This window comes from Dipodomys merriami, unplaced genomic scaffold, assembly GCF_024711535.1.
Source record: "Dipodomys merriami isolate MVZ:Mamm:240054 unplaced genomic scaffold, mDipMer1.0.p SCAF_12, whole genome shotgun sequence".
Classification (NCBI taxonomy): Eukaryota; Metazoa; Chordata; class Mammalia; order Rodentia; family Heteromyidae; genus Dipodomys; species Dipodomys merriami.
The window spans coordinates 14021715-14047129 of NW_027202493.1; the positions used below are offsets into that span (position 1 = coordinate 14021715).

The window sequence follows — 25415 nt, forward strand, 5'->3', positions numbered from 1 at the left end:
CTGCCCCTCCTCCTTGAGTACAACACTCCTCAGACAAGGTTATATTTTAGATATGGTTAAGCTTTAAGTTTATTGCTCAAAAGAGTTACACCATTAGAAATTTAGTCAGTTTGATCATGTGTATAGGCGTGTGGTCTTGTATATGTTTTCATGTATGGTTTATATTTTTAGATCTACCCTTCTGTAAAACTTGAAGGCATGAAAAATTATTTGTTTTCAAGCAAGAGTGGTTGATGATGAAATCACACCTCTGAAATATATGTAGACACCTTTTGTGTTTATTGCATTCAACATTATATCTGAGGTAGCTTGTATTATACATATAACCACATTTGTCCTGTGTGGCCCATGAGTCATGCCAAAGTTTCAATCAATAATAACCACATTTCACATTTTCATAGTAATATATATTTATAGCTTTATAGATATGCATCTATAGAGATATTGGTGTATGTGTGTGTGTGTGTGTGTGTGTGTGTGTGTGTGTGTGCCCACGCACTGATTTTAGAGCTTGAACTCAGGGCCTGGCACTGTCCCTGAGCTTTTTTGCTCAAGGCTAGTGCTGTGTTCTACCACTTGAGTCACAACTCTAGTTGCAGCTTTCTATGGTTAAGTGGAGATAAGAGCCTCATGGACATTTCTTGTTCCAGCTGGCTTTGAACCATGATCCTGAGTAGCTAGGATCACAGGCATGAGCCACCAGTGCCTGGCTTAGCATGTTTTATGTTAAGGACTAGATCACACACTTTATCTTGGCGTTTGTCACCTTGATAACCTTTCCAATTTAACCCAATTTAACTTTAATCTCAGTTTCTGAAGTGAAACCCTTCTGAGAAATCACCTTGGGGGTGAGAAGTTAGTATATGACATTGCTAATGACAGCTTTGAAATAATTCAAAGTAGACAGAACCACACAGAAATCCAGACACTATTCTATATTCATGGTACTGTAGATTTACCTCCTCTGGTGACTCCTCCAGTGTCAGGTCTTAGGATGGGACACCCATGAACTAAGCCTTTGTATGAGAACCTCTGATTTGGTAACAAAAATAAATAAATAAACAACCAACTAACCAAAAAAAAAACAAAAACAAAAAAAACTTCAAAGCTTCCCTGCTTCCCTCATCACAAAAGGGAATCAGTAATTGTAAAGTTTCCAGAGAACAGCAAAATACAGTTGAAGTTGAGAATTACTGTTGCTGTTAAAAAATAATTCCTGCCCAGCACCAGTGGTTCAAACCCATAATTCTGGCTATTTAGGAGGCTGAGATCTAAGGATCATGTTTCAAAACCAGCCTGGTCAGGAAAGTTTGTGACACTCTTATCACCAATTAACCGTCCAAAAGCTGGAAGTGGAGCTGTTACTCAAGTGGTAGAGTGCTAATCTTGAGCAAAACAGCCCCCAGGACAGCATATAGGCCTTGAGTTCAAGCCCTAGGATATTCTCCCTCCCTCCCTCCCTCCCTCTCTTTCTCTCTCTCTCACACACACACATTCTCGCTCTCACACACACACACATTCTCTCTCTCTCTCTCTCTCTCTCTCTCTCTCTCTCTCTCTCTCTCTCTCTCTCTCTCTCTCTCTCACACACACACACACACACACACACACACTCACACACACTATAATTCCTGAAAACTGGGACTATATGATACATTGAATTTGGTAAGGTAAATTACTTGCATTTCATATATTTCTGCTGAGACAGCAGCTTTCTTTGCAACCTACCTGACACAGACTGAGGAATGCAATCTTGAAACAGAATCTACAGTAACTGAGTCACCTGCTGTTATAAGGAAACATTGCTCACCTGCAAGACGTGTTTCAATGTAGAACTAATAAACATGTGCAAATGTATTTTTATAAGCACAAGATATAGCTAAACAAGTTTCTGTAGATACCTTCATGTTCTTGCTTATCTTTTTCGCTCAAGGCGTGTGCGCTTCCACTTAAGCCACATTTTCAGTTCCAGCTTTTTGCAGGGTAACTGGAGATGAGAGGCTCCCCAATTTGTCTTCCCAGGCTGGCTCCAAATTGCAATTCTCAGATCTCAGCCTCCTGAATAACTAGGATTATAGGTGTCAGCTATTGGCACTGGGCAAGACTAAATATTCTTACTTTCTCCTTTTCACTATTTACTTAATCATTCATGGCCAATATTAATTTTTCTCTGGTTTTTCCTCACCAGGTTATCCTGAAGCACATGACAGTTACCATTGTATCCACAAATATTTCATTGTGTACTACTAGAAATCTAAACCACTAGTAAATACTTCCTTTATGTTATTGTATATCCAGACTGTGTTCAAAATTCCTTCATTGCCTCATATTTCTTCCCATCTGGCACGTCTAGGCACCTTATATAACTGGAATCATATATTTGTTCTTCTGTGATGATTTCATTTCGCATAAGGTTTTCAAGGCCCACCCTTGTGCATTTATCATGGTGTCAATACAATTTTATATGTCCACTAACGTTAATTAAGTAAAAGACATTGATATCATTGAACCCCTTCCTTTTGTGCTGGATGGCACTGACAGGTATGATTGCAGTAGGGTTTGATCACAGACAGCCTCAGAGGGAGGTAGGGAAAAGAGTTCCATCCAGTTGTACAGTGATGCCGACAATCACTTGGTTATGAAACTTCCAGAGAGAGTTCCTCTAACTTACGTGGCTTGGTGTAAGAGGCCCATATGTTCCTCACCAGCCTGTCTCTGGTGCACATGTGGATTCTTCTGCTAACACATTGTCTTTAACTCAGACAATCTTCAGCAATGCCTTCCATTTGAGGGTCATACCAGAAATATGATCTGGATCACTGCCTAGAACCTTTCTCTCATGCTAATTCTTTCAGGTTCTTGGTCTTCTTACCCACTAAAAGCCTTGATGCACAGGTATTTGCTTCTAAACTCAAGGTGTGGTTCTGAAGAACAAGGGAGAAGTTTCTACAAAGGGGATGGGACAAAATGGCAGGCTTAAAGTTAGGAAAAGTAATATTTGATTTTCTTTCATCCTTCCTTTCTTCCTTCTTTCTCTCTTCCTCCTCCTTCTCCTTCCCTTTTACTTCCTTTCCTTCTCAGCTAGAAGCAGAGTTCTGAGATGTTTTGTATTGTAATACTAAGCAACCAGATTCCTGACATTGTTGAAATGTATTTAAAAACTCCCCAATTTTACGAGTCTCATGCAATTAAGTTGGAGAAACTGCACATGTTGGATAAGGGTTGTGCTAAGGCCAAGGAGGAAGTTTAGATTCCAGGAAAGAGGGGGGATTTCCTTATGTGATCTGTTCTCAAACAATCACAGATTGAAACAGAAATACAGCACTAAAAGTAACAAGGGCCTTTTATATCTGCTTAAAAATATTTATTTTACAGGCATTTCTTATGAGATATAATTTATTCAGATGATAAAGATAAATACTTCAGTAATTTAAGAGGACACAAAAGGAAGAAAATAAAATTCCTGTAATTCCAACCAACAGAAATCATAACTGCTGTCAATTTGAAACATATTTTCTGTTTTGTTCTATAAATGTACACATAATTATGTATATACCCACTTTGCATCTAAGGGCCATGTTTTATTTGAAAAACTGTATGTGGATTTTCCCCTGAGACAGTATTTTGCAATGTGTACTCAGCTTGGCCTTGAACTTGTTAGACAGCACAAACTGGTCTCAAACTCAGGATCCTTCTGCCTGAGCCTCCTAAGTGCTGGCATTATAGAGTTCTTTTTATGTTTGGCTTATATTATGATATTGTCAACAAGGAATAGTACAGCATAGATATTTTTAAGCTATTAAATTTTCTTGGAAATTATTTTCTTATTTAACATACTGCTGGATATAGAACTCTAGGCCTTGTGTAACTACAACTGAGCACATGCTCTTCCATTGATATACAGCCCCAGCTTGAGGAAAGCAGTTTGCAATACCTATCCAGTGGATTATACCATCCTTCTAACCTTTGTCTACCCATTACTCTAATATCAGAATTGCAGAGTATTATTACTTTCCCACCAAATGTCCTTATACATGCATCCTTCCTATATCTTCCAAATAATTTCCAGGAAAAGAGCTTTTTGTTTTTTCTAAAGGCTTTTCCTGTGTATTATTGTTTTGTATAGGCTGTATTAGTATGACGTACAAATAACCCAGAATATACAAAAGCACTGTTTCATCCTATTTTATTAATATTAGATGGTTATGGACCTATGGCAATTTGATAGACTAAATAAGGCATCTGCTCTGGTTTGGGTATGGTATGAGCATGCCCCCAAAGGGCTCATGTGTTGTGAGCTTGGGTCTAAGTGCAACCAGATTAAAAGGTTGTAGACCTTTAAGAGTTGGGCCTAGCGAAAGGTCATTAATTCTTTCTGAGGGCACTACATTTGAAAGAGATTAAGGTAGTTTTTATGGCATCCTGAATTCATTTTCAGGAGAGCTTTGTCAAGAAAGACCACCATGGCATTCCTCTGTAGATGTAGCTTTCTGTCTCCCTGTGTGTTTCCTCGGTCTCATATGTGTTCCCATCAGTGATGCTATCTACCATGTGGTCCTCACCAGAGATAAGTCAATGCCATTCAGAACTATGAGCTAAACAAATTTCTTTTCTTAGAAAATTCTCAGCTGATGTCTTACTACAGTAACAAGAATTGCTTTGATTAATTTTGAGATTAAACTCTTTTTTCATATAAATTAGCTATTTGCATGTCTTCCAATGTAAAGTGTTGCCTACTTCCCTATCACAGTAATTACCTTTTACAAAATGAGTTGTATGACCTCCTTATATATTCTGAATATAAACTGCCATACTTATGGAAAAATATTTTCTTTATCATATTTTTTAGCTCATGATAGTGCTTTTTCCTCTTCTATGTCATGAGCCACATAATCTGAATTGCTTTACAAAGGAACTAGCCTCTAACATGGATAAGATTATACAGTTTTCTCAGTAATGCATCCAATTTTAGTTTCAAAAAATGGTACAACACAGCATCTGGTTGCTGATAAGAGACATGATTGGTGTCCTGCTAAATGATCTGAGACTGACTTACAGCAATCTTAGATGTCTGGCTGAGATCAGAATGGCTTCTTGCACACAATTTGTGTTTTTATTCTATGTTCCCATCTATTTTTTGGTTTAATCCTTCTTCATCCCTCCCTCCCTCCCTCCTTCCTTCCTTTCCTCCTTGCTTCCTCCCTCCCCTCTCTTTCTTTTTAGTTATTTATTAAATAGGGTATTGAGTTTATGCCTGGGCCAGCCTGGACTTCTTTGATCTTCCTATATTTATGTTTCTCACATAGTTAGTGAGAGATGTGTACCATTGTATTCAGCCTTATTGATCAAGATGAAGTCTTGCTAAGTCTTTGCCTGGGTGTCAGAATTACAGACATGAACCACTGCACCTGGCCCCATCTCCTTTTGATAAGGCAATCTGGCTTGGAATCTCTCTTCTTACTCTTACTGTACGTCTTGAAAAGCTGTAAGAACTGAGCATGTTCCCACATGCTGTTCTTGGTTGGCGGACTCCACTCTCATGCCATCTGCTTTGGCATAACCATTTTCTCTGATGAACTGGAACTTGAAAACTCATTTCTGGATAAAATTTCCAATGATATAATAATGCTTTTAGCTTCACAGGAGGAAATAAAATAAGGGCAATCTAGCAAAGATAGAATATTGATTATAGTTCTCCAGGGCACAGAATATAGCTAAGATGCAAGAATACTAGTCAAGAAATCAAAATGTTGTTGGAAATGCAAGAAAGACCCTCAGTCTTATTCTATGTGTTGCCATTTCATATCTGCTATGGCTCCAGATTTACCATCCAGACTCACAGAAAGCCAGACTTTCCTTCTCTCCCAATCTCAAGTTCAACTGTTTAGGAGAAAGACTTTGGATGAGTTTCAATTAAGTGCTGACCTGAGGCCAAATGAACTGACCTCAGGCCTGTGAAGCCACATGGAATAATGGCTGCTGGGCAGACTGGAGACAATTGGAAGAACATTGTAAATTTATAGGTACTATAGTGTGGCGTCATGCCAATTGTCCCTATAAATATGTCCTAAAATCTCAGATATAATGTTGTGTACAATGAGATTCAAAAAAGGGAAGATAACTACCATATGCTACCATATGCAAGGGAGTGATCACTGAATTTTGAGAGCAAACCTGGCAGTTTGGTTGCAGGCAAATGCAGTTGTTCTATAGAAACAGGGTCTCAGCTATGACAAAGGCCAGCAGCAGGACATGTCACATATGGCCAGTTCAGGGAACCTTAAATGCCAGGGTAAGCCTCCTGTAATCTCTCCAGTTAGTCTGGAAGCATATTTTAATTTAATCTGAACATCATATTAGACTTTCTAAAAAGCTTAAGATAACCCCCACTAAAGAAAAATAGTAATAAATTCAATATTTCATCCTAGATCACAAGTCCCCAAAGCATCAATTTCATGTTCAAATTGTAGTTTTGAGAATGTTAAGTTAAACATTAGTATAATTGCATTTGAGAATTATCCAGACAATGGAAGGACAGTCCCTCCCAGAGGAAGGGCCAGGCTTCCTCAAATTGTTCCTTTAATACCTGAGCAGCCACTGTAGATGGGAACAAAAGAACCAAATCATCTGCTAGCTATTTTAGCAGGTCTGCTGCGAATTCTGGAATATGTAGTCTCTCCTCAACATAAATTACAGAGGACTGCGGCTTTTGGAAGACTGTCTTAATAACAGCAAATGAGTTGTTAAACCTCTGTGAAGGGAACAAAGACCAAAAGTCTTCTCAAGTTATCTTTCACTCAGCCACCTTACATGTGATCTTACCTACAGATTTGCTGGGCAAATGAAAAATATGGCAAACCATGTGGCTGCTGTGATGACATACCATCATTTATATTCACGTGGTAACTTTGGCTTCTTTGCCATTTAATAAATACATGGCTTTCACTATGGCTTAGATCAGGGATGTATCCCAAGGTCCTCAGGTAAAAGATTCAGTCCTCAATTTGGTGCTTCTGGGAGGTGGTGGAAGCTTTTAGAGGTAGAGCCTTGTGGGAGGTCTTAGGTCATTGGGGGGGGGTGTCCTTTAAGGAGACATTGAGACCCCAGGCTCTTGCTCTTGCTCTGTTTTCTTTCCTGGTCATGAAATAGTTTGTTCTACCATGTGCTGCCACCATGATGTTCCACCACAGGTCCAAAGGAACAGGGAGGATGGACTATAGACCGAGAACCCAAATAAACATTTCTTCTTTATGAGCTGATTATCTCAGCTATGTCTTACAGTAGCAGAAACAGGAATAGCTGTGGTCGACACAGTTTCATGATGGTGATGATACTATACTACTACTACTACTACTATTATTACTACTACTACTACTACCAACAATAATAATAACCCCAAATTACAGGTCTTTAGAAAGACTACATCTTTGATGTTATGCTTTACAATGTGTTATATTATGCCCTTGTAAATACATAAAAAATTTAGAATGACAGGGTTCAAAAAGGAAAGCCAAGCTGGAGGCATAGCTTAGTGGTAGAGTGCCTGCCTAGCTAATTCGAGCCCCTGAATTCAAATTTTAGTACCACCAAAAGAAAAAAAAAAAAGGAGGGCCCAATATCCCTGTGTTATATATTTAAGAGATAGGTGTTAAGTCCATTTATTTTTTAAAATGGGAAAATGTTTTCAAACTTGTACAGATAGAAGCAAGGAGTTGAACCATTTGTCTCGTCACCAAATCCATAAAAAATTTAAACTAGTCACTGTAACTGTGTTACAGGAATTCAGGTCTCATATATGGCACACAGGAGCCTGGGAGGGTACTGGTAGAAGCTGAAACCCATGGGCTTTGACCTCCACCCCGTGGAAGGCAGTAAGCTCTTGAGAGCCAGGCTTGAACTAGCCCTGAGGCACCTTCACAAAGCTTCGGTATGGAGTGGCTCCAGTCCACAGACGACCTGCAGCATTTGACATGAAGTAGAGGACATCCTTCATGCCACCCATCCCCTTTTCCCTCTTCTAGAATGTGCTTCCCAATGTGCTATGGTTAGCTTCCTTTGTCATAACTACTTTATGATGAATGTTTCCATTTATCATTCATTGGACTAATATTCGATCTTTTTTTTTCCTCCGAAAGAGTATACTTATCTAGGATTGGAACTGAGAATGGTAAGTGGTGGAATGGGAAAGTTCTAGAATATTAGGTGATATTGCAGCAACTCCTTTGGCCTTCGGTGAAAGAAACTGGCTCCTGTAGCATATCTTCAGCTGAAAGCACTTTCAATAAAGGCTAAAGATACTTTGCAGTTTATTTTGCTCAGTGGGGAACCTCTGTGTTCCCACTTGACCTGAAAACAGAGAGATCCAATGTGAAATTTAATACTGCCTACTCCAAGATAAATTTGCTTTCTGTAGGCCAAGGGAAAGAGAAAACAACAGACACATTGGTACAATCTGCCTTTGCTCTTTGCAGGAGTCAGTATCTTGAGCACACTTTTTATGTTCCCTGCTGATAGGTAACAGACTCACAGGTTTCTGACCTGTGCTGATAGGATCCTGGCTAGCATTCAAGTCAGAAGTGAAATTTGGAGGGGAAAGGGTTGAAACAGGTCTACTGTTTCAATTCTTAAAAAAATCAAACAAAAGATAAATCAGTCTTTCATCTATCTATCTATCTATCTATCTATCTATCTATCTATCTATCTATCTATCTATCTATCTATCTATCTATCTATCTATCTATCTATCTATCTGGTGCTCATACTGGACCTTGAACTCAGGGCCTAGCATTCCTTCTTGCTTAGCTTTTTCTGCTCAGTTCTACCACTTGAGACACACCTTCACTTCTGCCTTTTTGTTGTTTAATTGTATCTATAATCTCTCATATTTGTCTACCTGGTCTTGTTTTAAACTGAGATCTCAGATCTTAGTTTTGTGCTTTTTAATGTTCTTATCAAAATAGAGTCTGAAATGCCTTCTAATTGATGTACAGATTTTATACATACTGGTATTAAATCCTTTTGTCTAAAACAAATTAAAGAACAATTAGGACATAGATGTTGTTGGTGTCTTACAGTAATACTTAATAGAAGAGTGTAAACTCTGATCTGTGGTTTGGGAATACTTTTTGTTTAGAGCTTTGGAATACCCAACATTCTTTGGTTTTGTAATAGTGAAGTTCAATTCCCCCAACAGTCAGTGCCAGCTCTCTTTTCTGTCTGATATCACAGCTTGATTCCAGTCTGCTCTAGAATAATCTCATAGGATTGGTTCCTTATACCTTCTCAAACCCTCAACAAACAGCACAAGTACCAACTTCATGAGCTTTGCAATGAGCTGTGTTTTGAAGCTGGATTTTCCTACACATTATCTCTGCCTTCATTTTCTTCATCAGTAAATTGAGGATAATAATTGAGCCTACTATTTAAAGAGGGTTTGACATAAAATTATGCATAAAAAGTCTCCATTTGACACAATACCTGGGTGCACAGAGAACCCAGACAGTGTTAATCTTAGGTATCATGGTCAGTGACACCCAGTATTGGGAGTGTAGATGACAGAAACTGCAACATCCATTTGGGTAACCTCTTCTATGTCAAATTTTAAAACAATTTTATTATCCTTTATTACTACCTATTAGTTGTAAGTATTAGCAGTTTTCATTAGTATTTTAACACATGCACACTGTGCACTGATGGAGACCAGCCTTCCTTCTCCACTTCCTCCTCCTCCTCCATCTACCAATCACTAGTCTACATTCAAGTGGCTGTCTTTGTAACTCTCATATATGAGGGAGAACATCCAGTACATACCTTTCTTTCTGTGTCTGGCTTCTTTAACTTAATGCGGTATCCTCCATTTTCATCCATTTCCTGTTATCACCAATAGGATTTGATTCTTTATGGCTGAAAATCTCCCATTGTATACATGTACCATATTTTTTTTATCCATTCATCCTTTAATGGGCACCTATATTTATTCTATATCTTAGCTATTGTGAATAGTGCCATGTTGATGTCATAATTTTTTTAAGTACTGGGTTTGAACTCAGGGCCTTGTGCTTGCCAGGCTGCTATGATACCACTTGAGCCATGACCTCAGCCCTTTTTGTTTTAATTATTTTGGGGACTGAGTCTCCAGTTTATGCTGGTACCAGCCTAGACCACAATTCTTCTATTTTTGCTTCCCACATAGGTGGGATGATAAGCATGAACCATGATGTTCATGTACTATTTGAGATGGTATCTCTTGATTTTTTGACAGGGATGGCCTTGAACTATAATTCTCCACCTCCCAAGTAGCTGGAATTACAGTTGTGAGCTACTGCATGGGCCCAATGTTACCTTTTAAGACTTATTTCTAACCCTATTTTTTTGGAACAAAGAAAATCTTTTAGAGGGATGTCTACAAATCCTATAGAAGGATATCCCATCCTTCCCTTTTTTCTGTTTTTTTCCCTGAATCCCACCACTTTATATAGCTAAACCAAGGAGGGCATGGCCTAATCAAAATCACAGAGGTGAGAGTTTCTTAGTTGTCTTTAGCTGGATAGGAAGAAGCACAATTATTTTTGCTCATTCAAAGCAAATTATTGGCAGGATATAAAATTACAAGAGAGGAGAAATGTGGGCAACTTCACTCCACATGATGCTAAAAACAAAACATCTCCAAACTTGAGGGAGAGTTCAAGTTTATTTTCTCATGAAGCACTGTAACTCAACCCTTTGTGCTTGCAGGGTTAAGGGACTGCCAAATTTTCTTTCATGACCAGACAGGTAGTTTCCATATTACAAAATTGTTTAGAACCTCCAGCCCACAAATGTCTTCTCTAAGCAGCTAAATAAAGGAAGTCAGAGATAGAAAGTTTAAAGCTATTCAATCAAGTGAAAGTGTATTTCATGAAGATGAAAGAAGAACAAGGTAAAGGTCTCTGAAAAGACCCAGTAAGTGAACTAACTGTACTCATCTTCTAGTTTTTATTTTGTTTTGTTTTGCTTTTTGCCAGTTGTGGGGCCTGAATTCTGGGCCTGGGTGCTGTCTCTCAGCTCTTCAGCTCAAGGCTAGAGCTCTACCACTTCAGGCTTTATCTGCTTATGTGGTGCTGAGGAATCGAACCCAAGGATTCATTCATGCAAGGCAAGCACTCTACCACTAAGCCACCTTCCCAGCCCTCATTTTCTAGTTTTAAGGAAACCTGATTTTAAGCACACAGTGTCTTCCATCCTGGGAAATACCTGAGTCTTTTGCAAATGGGGATATTGGGTTGCCTGTGATTGACAAAATTAAAACTAAGTGGAAAAGAGTGCTTATATGATCTTCAGAATTATATATCTTTAATATAATAATAATGTAAGTAGAAACATGTAGTAGCTCAATGCTGTCATAAGAAGCTGTCCATATCTAGGCAAGCCATGGCCTATTTGCTTGTGTAGTTACAGGTGATCATTTGGTAGTATTTATTCTAGTTACAAACCTGATGCCTAAAATAATTAGCCTTTACAAGACTTTTTTTTTAAACCTACACATTAAAGCAACATTTAATGGAAGTGGTGCTATGGTTCAAGTGGTAGAGCATTAGCCTTGAGCAAAAGAAGCTCAGGGACAATGCCCAGTACCTGCACAAGAGAGAGAGAGAGAGAGAGAGAGAGAGAGAGAGAGAGAGAGAGAGAGAGAGAGAGAGAGAGAGAGAGAGAGAGAGAGAGAGAGAGAGAGAGAGAGAGCTCCTTAACATGTCACAGACCAAGAAAGGTAAACATTTCCAAAGGAAGACAACTTTTCCATAGAACATCCACTGTTGCTAATGATGGGAGGTTCCTGAGGAGAAAGGGGCTGACCTGAGAGAGCCAGGATGATGTCATGAAGGGTATGGAGGTATGGAAGCCAGACTCCTGGGTCTCAGGAAGGAACCAGAGAGAGGAGTCTGGCACATCTAGAGCACCTTTGTAAGCTATTTTACAAGGAAAGGAAATGAGACAATGTGGCCAAAGCCAGGATATTAACAGGAGAAATCTTTCAGGATGGAGGAAAGGTGAGTATGTTGAAGCCAGAGCAAAAGAAAATAGCAATGAAAGCTCAAATGGAGCTTGTTGCTAGTCTTAGCAAGAGATAAGATCAAAATACTCCTGCATACTTTCCTCCTGTTTCAGATTGATTTGAAGATGTGTAAATGGAGGACCCTCATCTACAATGTCCAGGATTTTCCTCTCTTAATCTCTTTCCAAGATGCTTAATTCCTGGCTCAAGGCACTGTCTCTTCATATACATTCTTCCTGACTCCTAAAGGAATGTGTGTACTGCAGAGGGCTGGACTGAAGGATGAAGCCACTATGTATGAGACATTATTACAGCAGCTTAAATGATAACAGTGTAAGAAGAACAAGATAAATTTAAAGGCTGGCCAGGTTTTGAAAAGTTTATAGATTAGGTTTTTGACATTGAGTCAATGTCTAAGTCAAGACATTTAATGACCAGAGTCCCTGTTCTCAAAACTGAGATGATTGCTTTGTTGTTGTTGCTGTGGCTATTGTTGTTTTAGGAAGAGCTTACCATTTTTTAGGGCCTGGGCAAGAGTACCAGTGGCGTCATGTGGACATCCAGCTACAGTCAAGCCCAGTGCATAATCCTCAGGCTTATGAGTAATTCCCTTTGAATTACTTTGAAATGTGGCCTCTTCTGCCTTGTGTTAGTCAGATTTCTGTACTGTAATGGAAAGTTGTTACTACTAATCTATAAAGAGAAAAAAGGTTTATTTTGGCTTATAGCCCATGACTTATTGGCAGTGTTGCTTTTGGGTCTTTGTTAAGTAGCATATTATGGTGGGGAATCTGTGTTAGAGCAAGTTGCTCACCTATGGCAGCCAGGAAAAGAGGGAGAGGAAGAGAAAGCCTCCCATTGTCATCTTGGAGGACACCAGTAACCTAATTTCCTCCCTAAAGTCCTACTTTTTAATGTTTCCACCAGCACCATGCTAGGCACTAAGCCTTTAACACATGGGCTGCTGGGGACAGCCCAGATTATAACACTCTCCAATCAAGCTTGAGGCTACTGCACCATCCCACCAAAAGAGCCAGCATACCTCTCTCCACCCTTATTTCCCCCACAGATTGCAAAGTCATTTACTGTCTTTGGACCCCTTTCTACCTCTGTGAAGAAAACAATGTCAGCCTTTGTATCTTAGAATTTTTCTTGTAAATAAATTCCGGACCGTGTCTGAGAGGATAGCAGGGAATCCTTATACAATTTAATTTCCCAAGAAGTTCTTTGGAGTAACTATAGATCAGCTGTGGCTGTGGAATTACTTACCTATGTTTCTCCTGAGGTGTCAAGTTGAAATCTGACCAGGGGAGCATCCTCCAGTTACAGGATGCAGGCCAAGGCTGATAACCATCACTAAGTTACTCTCTTTGAAGAGACAGACTATGCTACTCAAATAACTGTGCTGCAAATAGTCCTCAAATGACCACAGTGTGGGGTAGAGCTGCAATGTGTAAAGTGGTGTATATAACCAATTAAGTGTAGTTCTGCCTCCATGGGGGTGGGGGGCAGGAGGGAGGGAGAGGATGCCATTCATGAGGAACCACCAGGGAAGCAATGATGGGATGGAGATGAAAAAAGTCACAGGCTTTGGCAAATTCTGAAGAAATCAAAGAAAGGTAAACCTCCGAAGGGAGTAGCGTTTGCATGAAACCAGCTGTCATTTTCTTGAGCCTACAGAACAACAGGTACTACACTAAGAGGGCAGTGGTATTTGTTTCACACTGTGGCTGTGAAGATAAAGGGATACCCCAAGATCAAACACCTTGCATTGCCCCCCACCTCTGCCATCCACATTAGGCCAGGGAAGTGCCTCCTCAGAGCTTACGCTGGGGGTCGGGGACATAATAGGTGGGCAATAAACATTTACCAAACCAATGAATGGTGGTAGCCTGCTTCCCCCTCCCCCCCCCCGTCTTTGTTTAATCATCCTACCATCCTAAGCGTCTAGCAAGGAACCCAGTCCCCGAATCTTGCCTGTTCCATTACGGTGTGGATGAATGTAAGGTGTTTGGAAGGGAAAGCAGGTATAGAATAAGGGAAGCCAGTGAATCCCCTATGTTGGGGTGGGGATCCTTGGAGACAGGAGCGCCAACAAAGAGCCAGACGCCGGCGAACCCACCCGGGAGAGCCCTGGAAACCCCAGACCAGCCTCCGGGACGCCTCCCCCTCCCCGCGAGGGGCACGGCGCACTCCACCCGAGCGTCCCGGGTCTGGCGCCCCCAGCCCGGCACCCAGGCGCTCGCTCCGGGCTCCCGCCCTCCCCCTCCCGGGGCGGTGCCGGGAACACGCGGCGCCTCCGCCGGTCACGTGGCGGCGCTGCCGCTTCCCGATCGCGCCCTCTCCGCGCCGGGGACGCGGCGGTCGCGCTCCCGCCCGAGCTCCGGGGAGACGGAGACCGGGAGGTTCCGCCGCGGCGCCCCGGCCCTGCGCCCGCAGCATGCCCGCCGCGGAGCCCAGCGCCGCCCTCCTCCCGGAGCTCGCGGAGGTGACGACGCTGCCGGCCGCGGGGCCGCGGCTGCGAGGATAGCGGGGCCGGAGTGAGGCGAGCGAGGCGCCGCGCGAGGCGGGCGGAGCCGGAGGCGCAGCAGGCGGAGGAGCAGGCATCCTCCGCGGCGCGGCGGCGGGCGGCGGCCCCGCGGGCCCCCGGAGCGCCGCGCCCATGGCCCGGGAGGACGGAGCATGCGAGCCGCACCCCGCGCCGGCCGAAGCCCCCCTCCACGCCGCGTGCTGGGCGCCCCCCAGAGCTGCTCGCGACGCCGCCGCCCCCCAGCTGCGGGCGCCTGGCCGCTGGCTGCGCTAGGACCCACAGCTCCCCGCCGCCCAGGGGTGGGGGGCCCGGGAGCCGCGGGAACGAGAGGGCCGGGGAGAGACGGGCGCCGGCCGGTTCACAGCCCGGCATGCAGCTGCGGGCCCTCGCGCCCGCGTGAGGGTGTCGGGCCCGGGTCCCGCCATGGCCGGGAAGGACTGTGGCAACCTGAAGACGGCGAGGCTGTGGCGGGACGCCGCCCTGCGCGCCAGGAAGCTGCGGAGCAACCTGCGCCAGCTCACCCTCACCGTGGCCGGGGGCTGCCCGGGAGCCGGAGCCGCAGCCGATCAGCTCGACTCGCCCGACGCTCCCCAGCTCGTGCTGCCGGCCAACATCGGGGACATTGAGGTGCTGAACCTGGGGAACAACGGGCTGGAGGAGGTGCCTGACGGGTTGGGGTTGGCTCTGGGTAGCTTGCGCGTTCTGGTCCTGCGCCGGAACCGTTTCGTCCGGCTGCCCCCGGCGGTGGCCGAGCTGGGCCACCACCTCACCGAGCTGGACGTGAGCCACAACCGGCTGACCACCCTGGGCGCCGAGGTGGTGAGCGCCCTGAGGGAGCTGCGCAAGCTCAACCTGAGCCACAATCAGCTGCCCGCCCTGCCTGCCCCGCTGGGCGCCCTCGTCCACCTGGAGGAGCTAGATGTCAGCTTCAACCGGCTGGCGCACCTGCCGGACTCCTTCTCCTGCCTCTACCGCCTGCGCACCCTCGACGTGGACCACAATCAGCTCACTGCCTTCCCCCCGCAGCTGCTGCAGCTGGCCGCCCTGGAGGAGCTGGACGTGTCCAGCAACCGACTGCGAGGCCTACCTGAGGATATCAGTAACCTGCATGGCCTCAAGATCCTCTGGCTGAGCGGAGCCGAGCTTGGCACCTTGCCCAACGGCTTTTGCGAGCTGGCCAGTTTGGAAAGCCTCATGTTAGACAACAACGGGCTGCAGGCTCTGCCAGCCCAGTTCAGCCGCCTGCAAAGACTCAAAATGCTCAACCTCTCGTCCAACCTCTTTGAAGAGTTCCCTGCCGCGCTGCTGCCCCTGGCTGGTCTGGAGGAGCTCTACCTTAGTCGCAACCAGCTCACCTCAGTGCCATCCCTGATCTCCGGGCTGAGCCGGCTTCTCACCTTGTGGCTGGATAATAACCGCATCCGTTACCTGCCGGACTCCATTGTGGAGCTGACCGGCTTGGAGGAGCTGGTGTTGCAAGGGAACCAGATCGCTGTGCTGCCTGATAACTTTGGCCAGCTCTCTCGAGTGGGCTTGTGGAAGATTAAGGACAATCCACTGATCCAGCCCCCCTACGAGGTCTGCATGAAGGGGATCCCCTACATTGCAGCCTACCAGAAGGAGCTGGCTCATTCCCAGCCAGCCGTGCAGCCTCGCCTCAAGCTGCTCCTGATGGGCCAGAAGGCCGCAGGAAAGACCTTGCTCCGACACTGTCTCACAGAGGAGAGAATGGAGGGCAGCCAAGGAGGAGGGGACAAGGAGAAGAGCTACCCACCTTCTCCTCCCCCTGGGAACAAGGGCATCGAGGTGACCAGCTGGACAGCAGATGCCTCCCGCGGCCTGCGGTTCATCGTGTATGACCTAGCTGGGGATGAAAGCTATGAGGTGATCCAGCCCTTCTTCCTTTCCCCAGGGGCCCTGAATGTGCTGGTGGTCAATTTGGCCACGTACGAGCCACGCTGCTTTCCCACCACCGTGGGCTCCTTCTTGCATCGGGTAGGGGCCAGGGTGCCTCATGCGGTGGTGTGCATAGTGGGCACACACGCTGACCTGTGCGGAGAGCGGGAGCTGGAGGAGAAGTGCTTGGATATTCACCGTCAGATTGCCCTGCAGGAGAAGCATAATGCCGAAGGCCTCAGTCGGCTGGCCCAAGTGGTGGATGAGGCCCTGGCGCGGGACTTCGAGCTGCGCTCTGCCAGCCCCCATGCTGCCTATTATGGGGTTTCGGACAAGAACCTGAGGCGGCGTAAGGCTCACTTCCAATACTTGCTCAACCACCGGCTGCAGATCCTCTCTCCAGTGTTGCCTGTGAGCTGTAGGGATCCCCGTCAATTGCAACGTCTTCGGGACAAGCTGCTGTCCGTGGCTGAGCACCGAGAAATCTTCCCGAACTTACATAGGGTCCTGCCTCGATCCTGGCAGGTGCTGGAAGAGTTGCATTTCCAGCCCCCTCAGGCACAGCGCCTGTGGCTGAGCTGGTGGGACTCAGCGCGCCTGGGACTGCAGGCAGGGCTGACCGAGGATCGACTGCAGAGTGCCCTTTCCTACCTGCATGAGAGCGGCAAGCTGCTCTACTTTGAAGATAGCCCTGCCCTCAAAGAGCACGTCTTCCACAACCTCACCCGCCTCATCGACATCCTCAATGTCTTCTTTCAGAGGGATGCTTCCTTGTTGCTGCATAAACTGCTCCTGGGGACCAGTGGAGAAGGTGAAGGTGATGGAGAAAGCTCCCCTGTGATGACTCTACCCACTGTGAGCCAGGATCTGCTCCGGGCCACTCAACTCCATCATTATGTGGAAGGCTTTCTGTTGCATGGGCTCCTACCAGCCCATGTCATTCGATTGCTGCTTAAGCCTCATGTCCAGGCCCAACAGGACTTGCAGCTGCTACTGGGTCTGCTGGAGAAGATGGGACTCTGTTATTGCCTCAACAAGCCGAAGGGCAAGCCTTTGAATGGATCCACAGCTTGGTACAAGTTCCCGTGCTATGTGCAGAATGAAGTACCTCACGCAGAGGCCTGGATTAATGGGACCAACCTAGCTGGGCAGTCTTTTGTGGCTGAGCAATTGCAGATTGAATATAGTTTTCCCTTTACCTTTCCACCTGGGTTGTTTGCACGCTACAGTGTCCAGATCAACAGCCATGTGGTACACAGATCCGATGGGAAGTTTCAGATCTTTGCATACAGAGGGAAAGTTCCGGTGGTGGTGAGTTACAGACCTGCCAAGGGGGTCCTGCAACCAGACACCCTCTCCATTGCCAGCCATGCATCATTACCAAATATATGGACCGCCTGGCAAGCCATCACCCCTTTGGTAGAGGAACTGAATGTTCTACTTCAGGAATGGCCTGGACTGCACTACACCGTGCACATTCTCTGTTCTAAGTGCCTTAAGAGAGGGTCGCCCAATCCACATGCTTTTCCAGGTAAGTGCAGAGAATTGCTTGGTTCTGCTGTGGTGTGTTTCAAGTTGCTTTTTTTTTTCTTTTCTTTGAGACATTTATTCCTCATTTGGCAAAAAATGTTTATTTCACAGCTTCCCCAGGAAATCTTTTCAAGGTAAATGTAGGGAGGTTTGGAGGCAAGCCAATCACAAACAGTACCTAAGAAATATGAAATACATTCTACTCATGTGTCATCTTCTCATAAGAAGACTTAGACTTACAAAATCTGAACATTTTCAGTCTTTTCTCTCCAATTCTGCCATATTTTTGTGCAAGAAAATTTCAGGTGGTTGAACAGAAGCTGGGACATGTGTGACATTAGTCACTTGCTGAGCCTTGATTTTTGTTCGTATTAGTTTTATTTTGTCCATGGAAAGGAGTCTGACTTGTAAGTGTCTTTGGTTATATTCTTTTGTTTAAAGTTAGATTGTAATCATCAAGTGGGTTGTGGCTTTGTTTTCCTAAGAAATTCCAGAGAAGAATGTTGTGTAATTGAGGATGAGTGATAGATGAATAAAGACAGACATTTCAGACTAATGCATAACTAAATCCTGAGATTGCTGTTTGAGCCAGCATACTCCAGGGCACTGGAGAGAGACATCACTGAAGTCTCAGAGGGGAGTCTCTTGGGGTATTTCCTGGCAATTTTAAGCTTTAGCTTAAGATTTATTTCTTGGGAAATGTTAAGAGATGAGGCTTTCTGGCAGTGGTTTATAAGAGTCTGACTCGTCAGACACTGACAAGAATCTCCTAGTGAAAGTTTTCCAACAGATTTTTTTCTTCCTCTTTCAGCAGGTGGGAGAATTCCAGGACTAGTTGTCTGAGACATTTTTGAAGACTTTTTTTTTTCTTTTTAGAGCAATTTTAAGTTTGCAGCAAAACTAAACACAAAGTATGGAGATTTTTTCCATATGTTCTCTTGCTTGCTTACATTCACAATCTGTCTCATTATCAGCACCTTGCACCGGTGAGGTTCATTTGTTCCAAAGCATTATCATGTTACCGCTCAGAGTTTGTTGTTCACCTTAGTTCACTCTGTGTTGTGTGTTCTGTTTGGAAAATGAATAATGTTAAGTGTCTATCATTGTAGTGTCATATATGGGATGACACTAATTTTCTGTCCTAATTCTCTATACCCTACCAGTTTATTCCCCTTTTTCCTACCCTAGCAACTACTGTTCTTTTTTATTATGTATATATATTATTGTAAAGATACTGTACAGAGGGGTTACAGTTACATGAGTAAGGTAATGAGTACATTTCCTATGGAGCATTGTTAACCCCCTCCTTTGTTTATCCCCTACCCTCCCTTCCCTCCTCACCTCCCCAACTCCTCCTTTCCCCCTGCCATACCTGAAGTTGTAAAGTTCATTTTCAACATAATGTCTTGTACATCTCATTGTTACAATGGGTCAACCTGTATCCCTAGTTAAGCTTTTTGTTTTTTCCCTTCCCCTCCCCAAATTAGAAAAATGTATATACAAGATGCAGGGCACCAGAATCAAATATAGTGAAAACAGGGGGTATACCATGGGGGAGGAACATACCAAAGAAACAAAAAATACATTATAAAAATGTTAAAAACAATAGCAAGAAAGAAAAAAACCACTTGTGTCTCTATCTTGGGGTTCATTTTGCTTAACATCATCTTATATGGTCATATGTACATAGCTTTTGACCTTTTCTGCTTGTCCTAGACATATACTCTACTCTTCTTTTTAATGTCTCATTTTTTTTTTTCTGGGATTTTGAGGGACTTGGTTCATGAGTCTCAAACAGGTCTCAAACATCTGTGTACTTGCTTTTTACATATCCTTTGTAATTCTTTAAATACCTGATATTTTAATACTATTGCAATTATTACAAAAATCCTATGTACACACCCTACAGCAATAGTTTTTCACTTCAGTCTCCCATCCCCAGAGAAGTAAGTGGTGATGAAATGGAAGACCGATTGCCATTCTGATCTTTGTCCTGGCCTGAGTGCCAACAAGAATGCACCTCCTTGTAGTATCAGAAAGGTCTAGATAGCAATATTTCCGAAGGTAGTCTCTTTCCGCTGCCCTAGATCTTCAGCTTGAAAAGAAGATACCATATTCAGTTACCAGTCAACTGAGCCATCCTTTCTGTGTGATCACCTGGTATCTTGTCACAGTTGGTGACTTGCTAGACTCTAGTTTATCTTATATTGACTATTGTATTTTCTTCATGGAAGGAAGTAAAATACTTTTTTGTGTTACTGTATAAAGTATTTTCATAAAGGGTAGTTATTGAGGGAGCTCCCTAAAACCAGAGAAGGTGCAATCATAAAGTAATGTTAATAACAAAGAAAAGTGCACAGGTTGTTGAACAAGTGAAGATTTGTGCATAGGAATTACAAAAACTTTGAGAAGTAAACAATGAGGCTGTTTGGGTGCCAGTGGCTCATGCCTGTAATCCTAGCTACTCGGGAGGCTGAGATCTGAGGATCGCAGATTGAAGCCAGCAGGGGCAGGAAAGTCCATGAAACTCAATTACATCAGAAAACCAGAAGTGGCCCTGTGGCTCAAGTGTTAAAGCATTCACCTTGAGCTGAAGAGCTCAGGGATAGCGCCCAGACTCAGAGTTCAAGCCTCATGACCAACAAAACAAACAAAAAACAATGGGGTTGGAATTTTTTCCTAACCTCATTCGTTTATTTTTGATTTCTAGCAGTCATTAATTCCGCAAATAAACGATGTGAGATGCAGAAACAAGCCCATCCTCTTGTTATTGTTTTGCTTATTTGTCTTTTATTTTTAATTAATTAATTATTTTGGTGCCATTTACTAGGGCTTGAACTCAGGTCCTGGGCCTTGTCCCTTAGCTTTTTCACTCCACGCTGGTGTTCTACCCCTTGATACAGAGCTTCACTTTTAGCCTCTTGATGGCTAATTTGAATGTAAGTGTCTCATAGAATGTCCTTTGTGAGCTGGCTTTCAACAGTGATCTTCAGATCTCAGCTTCCTGAGTAGCTAAGATCACAGATGTGAATCACCAGCCCACTGGTCCTATTTCCCTTTTAAATGAGGAATGTGCAAAACAAAAAAAGAGGTTGAAAAATTGTGAACACTTCTATGTTGAATAGAAATGAATCATCAACTAAAAAAAATACAGACTGTAAATATATATTACCTTTTTTATTTGTTTAAGATTGTGGGGTTTTTTTCCCCTAGAAGTTACAAAGGACTCAGAATTGTTCATGTTTCCAAACATTATGAAGACAAGGGAAAACATAGTGTATGATACTGTCATTTGATAGTAATTGTTACAGTTCTGAGAGGTTAAGAACTAAAATGATAGAAGCTTGAAGATAGTATAGGAACAGTGATCACACTGAATGTTCAGTTCCTTAGACATACATTACAATATATTCACCAAATTCCTAGATAATTAAAAGCAAAAACTTTTGAATCCATGGATACCTTTGGTATTTTTATGAAGTATTTTTGCATTTAGAAAACTAGCTACTTAGTTTTTCCAACTTAAAACTTCATGTTCTGTAAGCTGTCACAGTTTTATATAGAATGGTGAAAAAACTGGACTTGGAGTTTTGTCAATCTTGAAACATGAACAATCACTATCTGACTTAAACCTAAAGTGAGTTAGTGTTTTTGAAAATTTTGTTTGGCTCTGATCTGCATTTATGTAGTGGATGAAGGGCATGTAATGCTGGCTTTCTCTTATTTTAATTTTGGAAATATAATGTCCTGGGAAATATAATGTCCTTATCCAGTGTTCATTAGCAAATATTGGCAAAGAGAAGACCAGATTGTCTTATTTAAGACAGCTGGATTGATTGATAGGGGATTAAGAAACTGAAAGGAAATCTGCAGTAATACTTAAAATATTATTTATATGTTATTATGAAAGTCTCTTAACTGCTTTTTAGTACTGAATTCTGCCTATATAACCCATGATGTTCTTCCTTTCTTGCTTTTTTTTGCTAGTCCTGGGGCTTGAACTCTGGGCCTGAGTGTTGACCTTGATCTTTTTTTTGCTCAAGGTTAGCACTCTACCACTTGAGTCACAGCCCACTTCCAGATTTTTTGAGTAGTTTATTAGAGATAAGAGTCTCAAAAACTTTCCTTTCCAGGCTGAGGTCTGGTTTTGAACCTTGATCCTCAGATCTCAGCCTCCTGAGTAGCTAGGATTACAGGGGTGAGCCACTGGCACCTGGTACCTGGCACTGAGACTTTGAACCATACCTCCAACTCCTTTCTGCTGGTTATTTTGGAAATAGAGTCTACCTAGCTTTTTCATCCCTGCTGGCTTGGACCCTCCATCCTCCAGATCTCAGACTCCTGAGTAATTAGGATAATATGCATGAGTCAGTAGTGCCCAGCCCTTCCTGCTTGCTTTCTGGTTTTTGCTTGGCATGGAGTTCTTACTCCAACAGCACATTTCTTCCTGTGTAATATCATTTGTGTTCTTATTCTGTCTTCCCAATATGACATTTAAACCAAAAACAGTCAAGTCCAACTCCTGAGTTTGGAGGGGGACTTGGTGGCTTTGAGATTCCATTTCAACAACTGAAGGACAGTCGTGTGTTTTTAAGTTGGAGGAGTCTGCCTTCCTGAGTCCAACTTGAAAAGGACATTTTGAAGCATCATGAGAAAGCAACTCAAATGAGCAAATCACATTAATTGTAAGGTTTTTTTCTTTCATTCACTCCATAATACAAATGCCTTCCCATATCTTCCACCAAGTGCCTTTTGCCTCTTCGGTGTCTTGCAACTCTTGTGGATCTGTCTGAGAACAATCCAAGTATTTTGTTGTAGGTCACAATATCTCTTTGAATAGATTCTAAACTTCCTCTAGGCAGGCAGACATGCCTGAGGCTTTGTAGTCTCTGGGAGTCTCTAAGATGTTTTCTGTATGATTGTTGGGACTTCAGGAGGAGTATCGTTTCCACATTGTTATTCTCATACTGTGTCAGAAGTTCAGGTAGTTCTGTGAGGATAATATTGTCTGGCTTTGTTCCTCTCCTGTGCTTGCCTTGCTTGCCTCTTGTTCTTCAATGGGGCCTTCATTCTGACCATTGGAGCAGAGCATAATCTTTGCCTTATTATATCCACATTTTAGAATTACTGGAAGTTGAGCTTGACCTACTTGTTTGGATTGAATCAGTCATTGTTTTTAATTTCCCAAAGGTTATTCAATATCTTTTCAGTTTAGCTTTATTAATATTGATGCCCCTTGGCTTTTATTTCTATAAACAGGTCTCTTTGAACTCCTTTGGAGTTTGTTTTATATAAAAATAAAAACGTTCATCATGAAATGGAGGAAACAAATCCTGCATGGAATAGAATTTAAAGACTGGGAAGGTCCTGTTAGTATTCATATTATCTTAAGTACTTAAGGTGACTTCTCTTTAGACTCTGAATGTTCTAGAATATAGACTCAAGTTCATCCCTGCATGGTTTTGAGTTTCCTAAGAAATTTATTTTTTTAATTTATTGACTTTTTTTTTTTGTCATAGTTTGTCTGTTCCCTTCACTTCCCAGTGGGAACTCTTACCTATTTTAACTCATTCATTTACTTCATTTGTATACAAAGACATTTATAGGGTGCACTTGACTTGGTTTTTTGGTGCCCTGGTAAGAGAAAGACTTGGGAAACCATTATTTCTCACTGTATTTGGGAAGAAGTGAGGGGCTTTAGCCCCTTACTTGGAGAAAGGCTGGTAGGAAAGTGGAGATTTTTTCCTAGCTTCCTGGGCCTGACTGTCCATATATTAGAGTGCTTTGAGTTTTACTTTTTGCAAGTACTAGGCAAGTGGTAGCCTTGTCTTTGCCTTCTTTGTCTCCTACAGCCTAGTGTTCCTGTGCCCTGGGGCAGAGAGCTGCTTTGTGTTGGCATTCTCTGGAAATATACCAGGCAGGGTCACCTGGAACAAGCCCTGCTAGGTCTCACATCTCCTTGGCTCAGTTGTGTGATTGCAAAACTGGTTTCTGGGTGGTATGACTTTACTTTCCTCCAGGGCTGCCAACCTTTACTCCAGGCAAAGAGAATGAGTACATTTTGGCCTGTTTCTCAGGGGCTGCTCTAGCACTTATGAAGCTGAAGCCCTCCGACCCTCCTGTGATTCACAAGCATGTTAGACAGCCAGAGAATCCACAAATCCTTGTATGTAAGGTATGATGGTTGTTCCTGACAGCCGTCCACTCTGCTCTGCGTTCTGATGCTCTATGGGCTGGCAGAGTACTGTGGGTAGCACCTGGCACAGGACAGTGGAGACTCAGTGCACAATGGATATTTTGAAAGCACTCAAGAAATTCTAGTGTTTCTTAGTTCCTGGAAAGTAGTGCCAGGGCCTCAAATTTGATAGGCAAAAGCATTACTACCTGAGCCACATCCTCAGCATTTTTCTGCCTTCAGGGTCTAGTGCTAGCTTTGAATCTTCATGCTTCCTTCCCCTGAATAGGTAGGACTATAGGCATATACCATCACCCCCAGCTGGTATACTTTAGTGAAACAAAATGTGATTTTTCTTTCCACATGATTTTTCTGTTATGTACAGTCCTTCTACCTTTACCTCCTGATTCTTATAAACAGGAGAGGGGATGGACAAAGGACAGGTTTAGTAGGATGTCAGGTGAATTGGGTGTAAAAGCTGGTTGCTGCAAGTCTTTTGCCTCCTGACATAGCATTCACTCCCCTAAGGAATTGATCACCGTTCCTTCCAAAGCCACCTGTTGTAGAGTTCTTTTTTTCTGGCCAGGTCCCATTAACACTGACATCTCTGAAAGGGAAAGAATGGATGAGGAGGAGCATGAAGATGTGGCTGGTGAAGGTCGCATGTGGGTGAGAAGGAAAATATTATTGGTGGATTGTACCAGTGGTGGTGCCTTCTTCTAGGTGATGTAGCTTTCCAGAAGCTAGATCTTGGATGAGCTCACAGAACACCACAAAATGTTATGCCAAAGGATTTCATGGAGAAAGGTTTGCTGGCTGCAGACACAAGCACAATTCCATGTTCACTTATGCCTTGGTGGCAGCGTGGCTAACAATTCCCAGATATTACTGCCAGCAGGGCTGACTTATTTGTGGAGATGAAAAAAGAACATTTTTTTGAGTTATTTTATTTTTGGCATTAAATGCTTGAAAACATTTTCTTCTCATTTTTCCTTCCTCAGTGTAATCTCTCAGCTGAAAATCCTGGGGCTTGGTTTCTTAAAGAGTAAATTAGTGAAAAGCATCTCCCACATTTCTTCTTTCCTTTGCAGTACATTTGAAGAATGCAAAGAATGCATAAAGTGTGGGCTATGGGGTAGGGATTTGGGGGGAGACTAGATGAGGTAGGTTAGAGTACCCTGTGTGGGTGATGGATTTGCAGGACACTGTGAGCCTGAAGGTTGTTTCCCAGGGGCCTGGAATGTTTTCCTCCT

The 25415-nt window shown here is 43.2% G+C and overlaps 1 protein-coding gene across 4 annotated transcripts in view; it reads left to right on the plus strand.

The window, feature by feature from the left end:
- The first annotated feature begins 14355 nt into the window (after positions 1 to 14355).
- Mfhas1 (multifunctional ROCO family signaling regulator 1) overlaps positions 14356 to 25415 on the plus strand; it is an 87804-nt gene continuing 76744 nt past the window's right edge. For 2 of the 4 annotated variants that reach the window (XM_070016268.1, XM_070016269.1), the window contains exon 1: positions 14356 to 17988. In XM_070016268.1, the coding sequence (XP_069872369.1) occupies positions 14985 to 17988 (3004 nt within the window). In that variant the 5' untranslated portion in view covers positions 14356 to 14984. The remainder of the gene's footprint in view (positions 17989 to 25415) is intronic. The other 2 variants (XR_011370758.1, XM_070016267.1) reach the window with 1 other exon arrangement.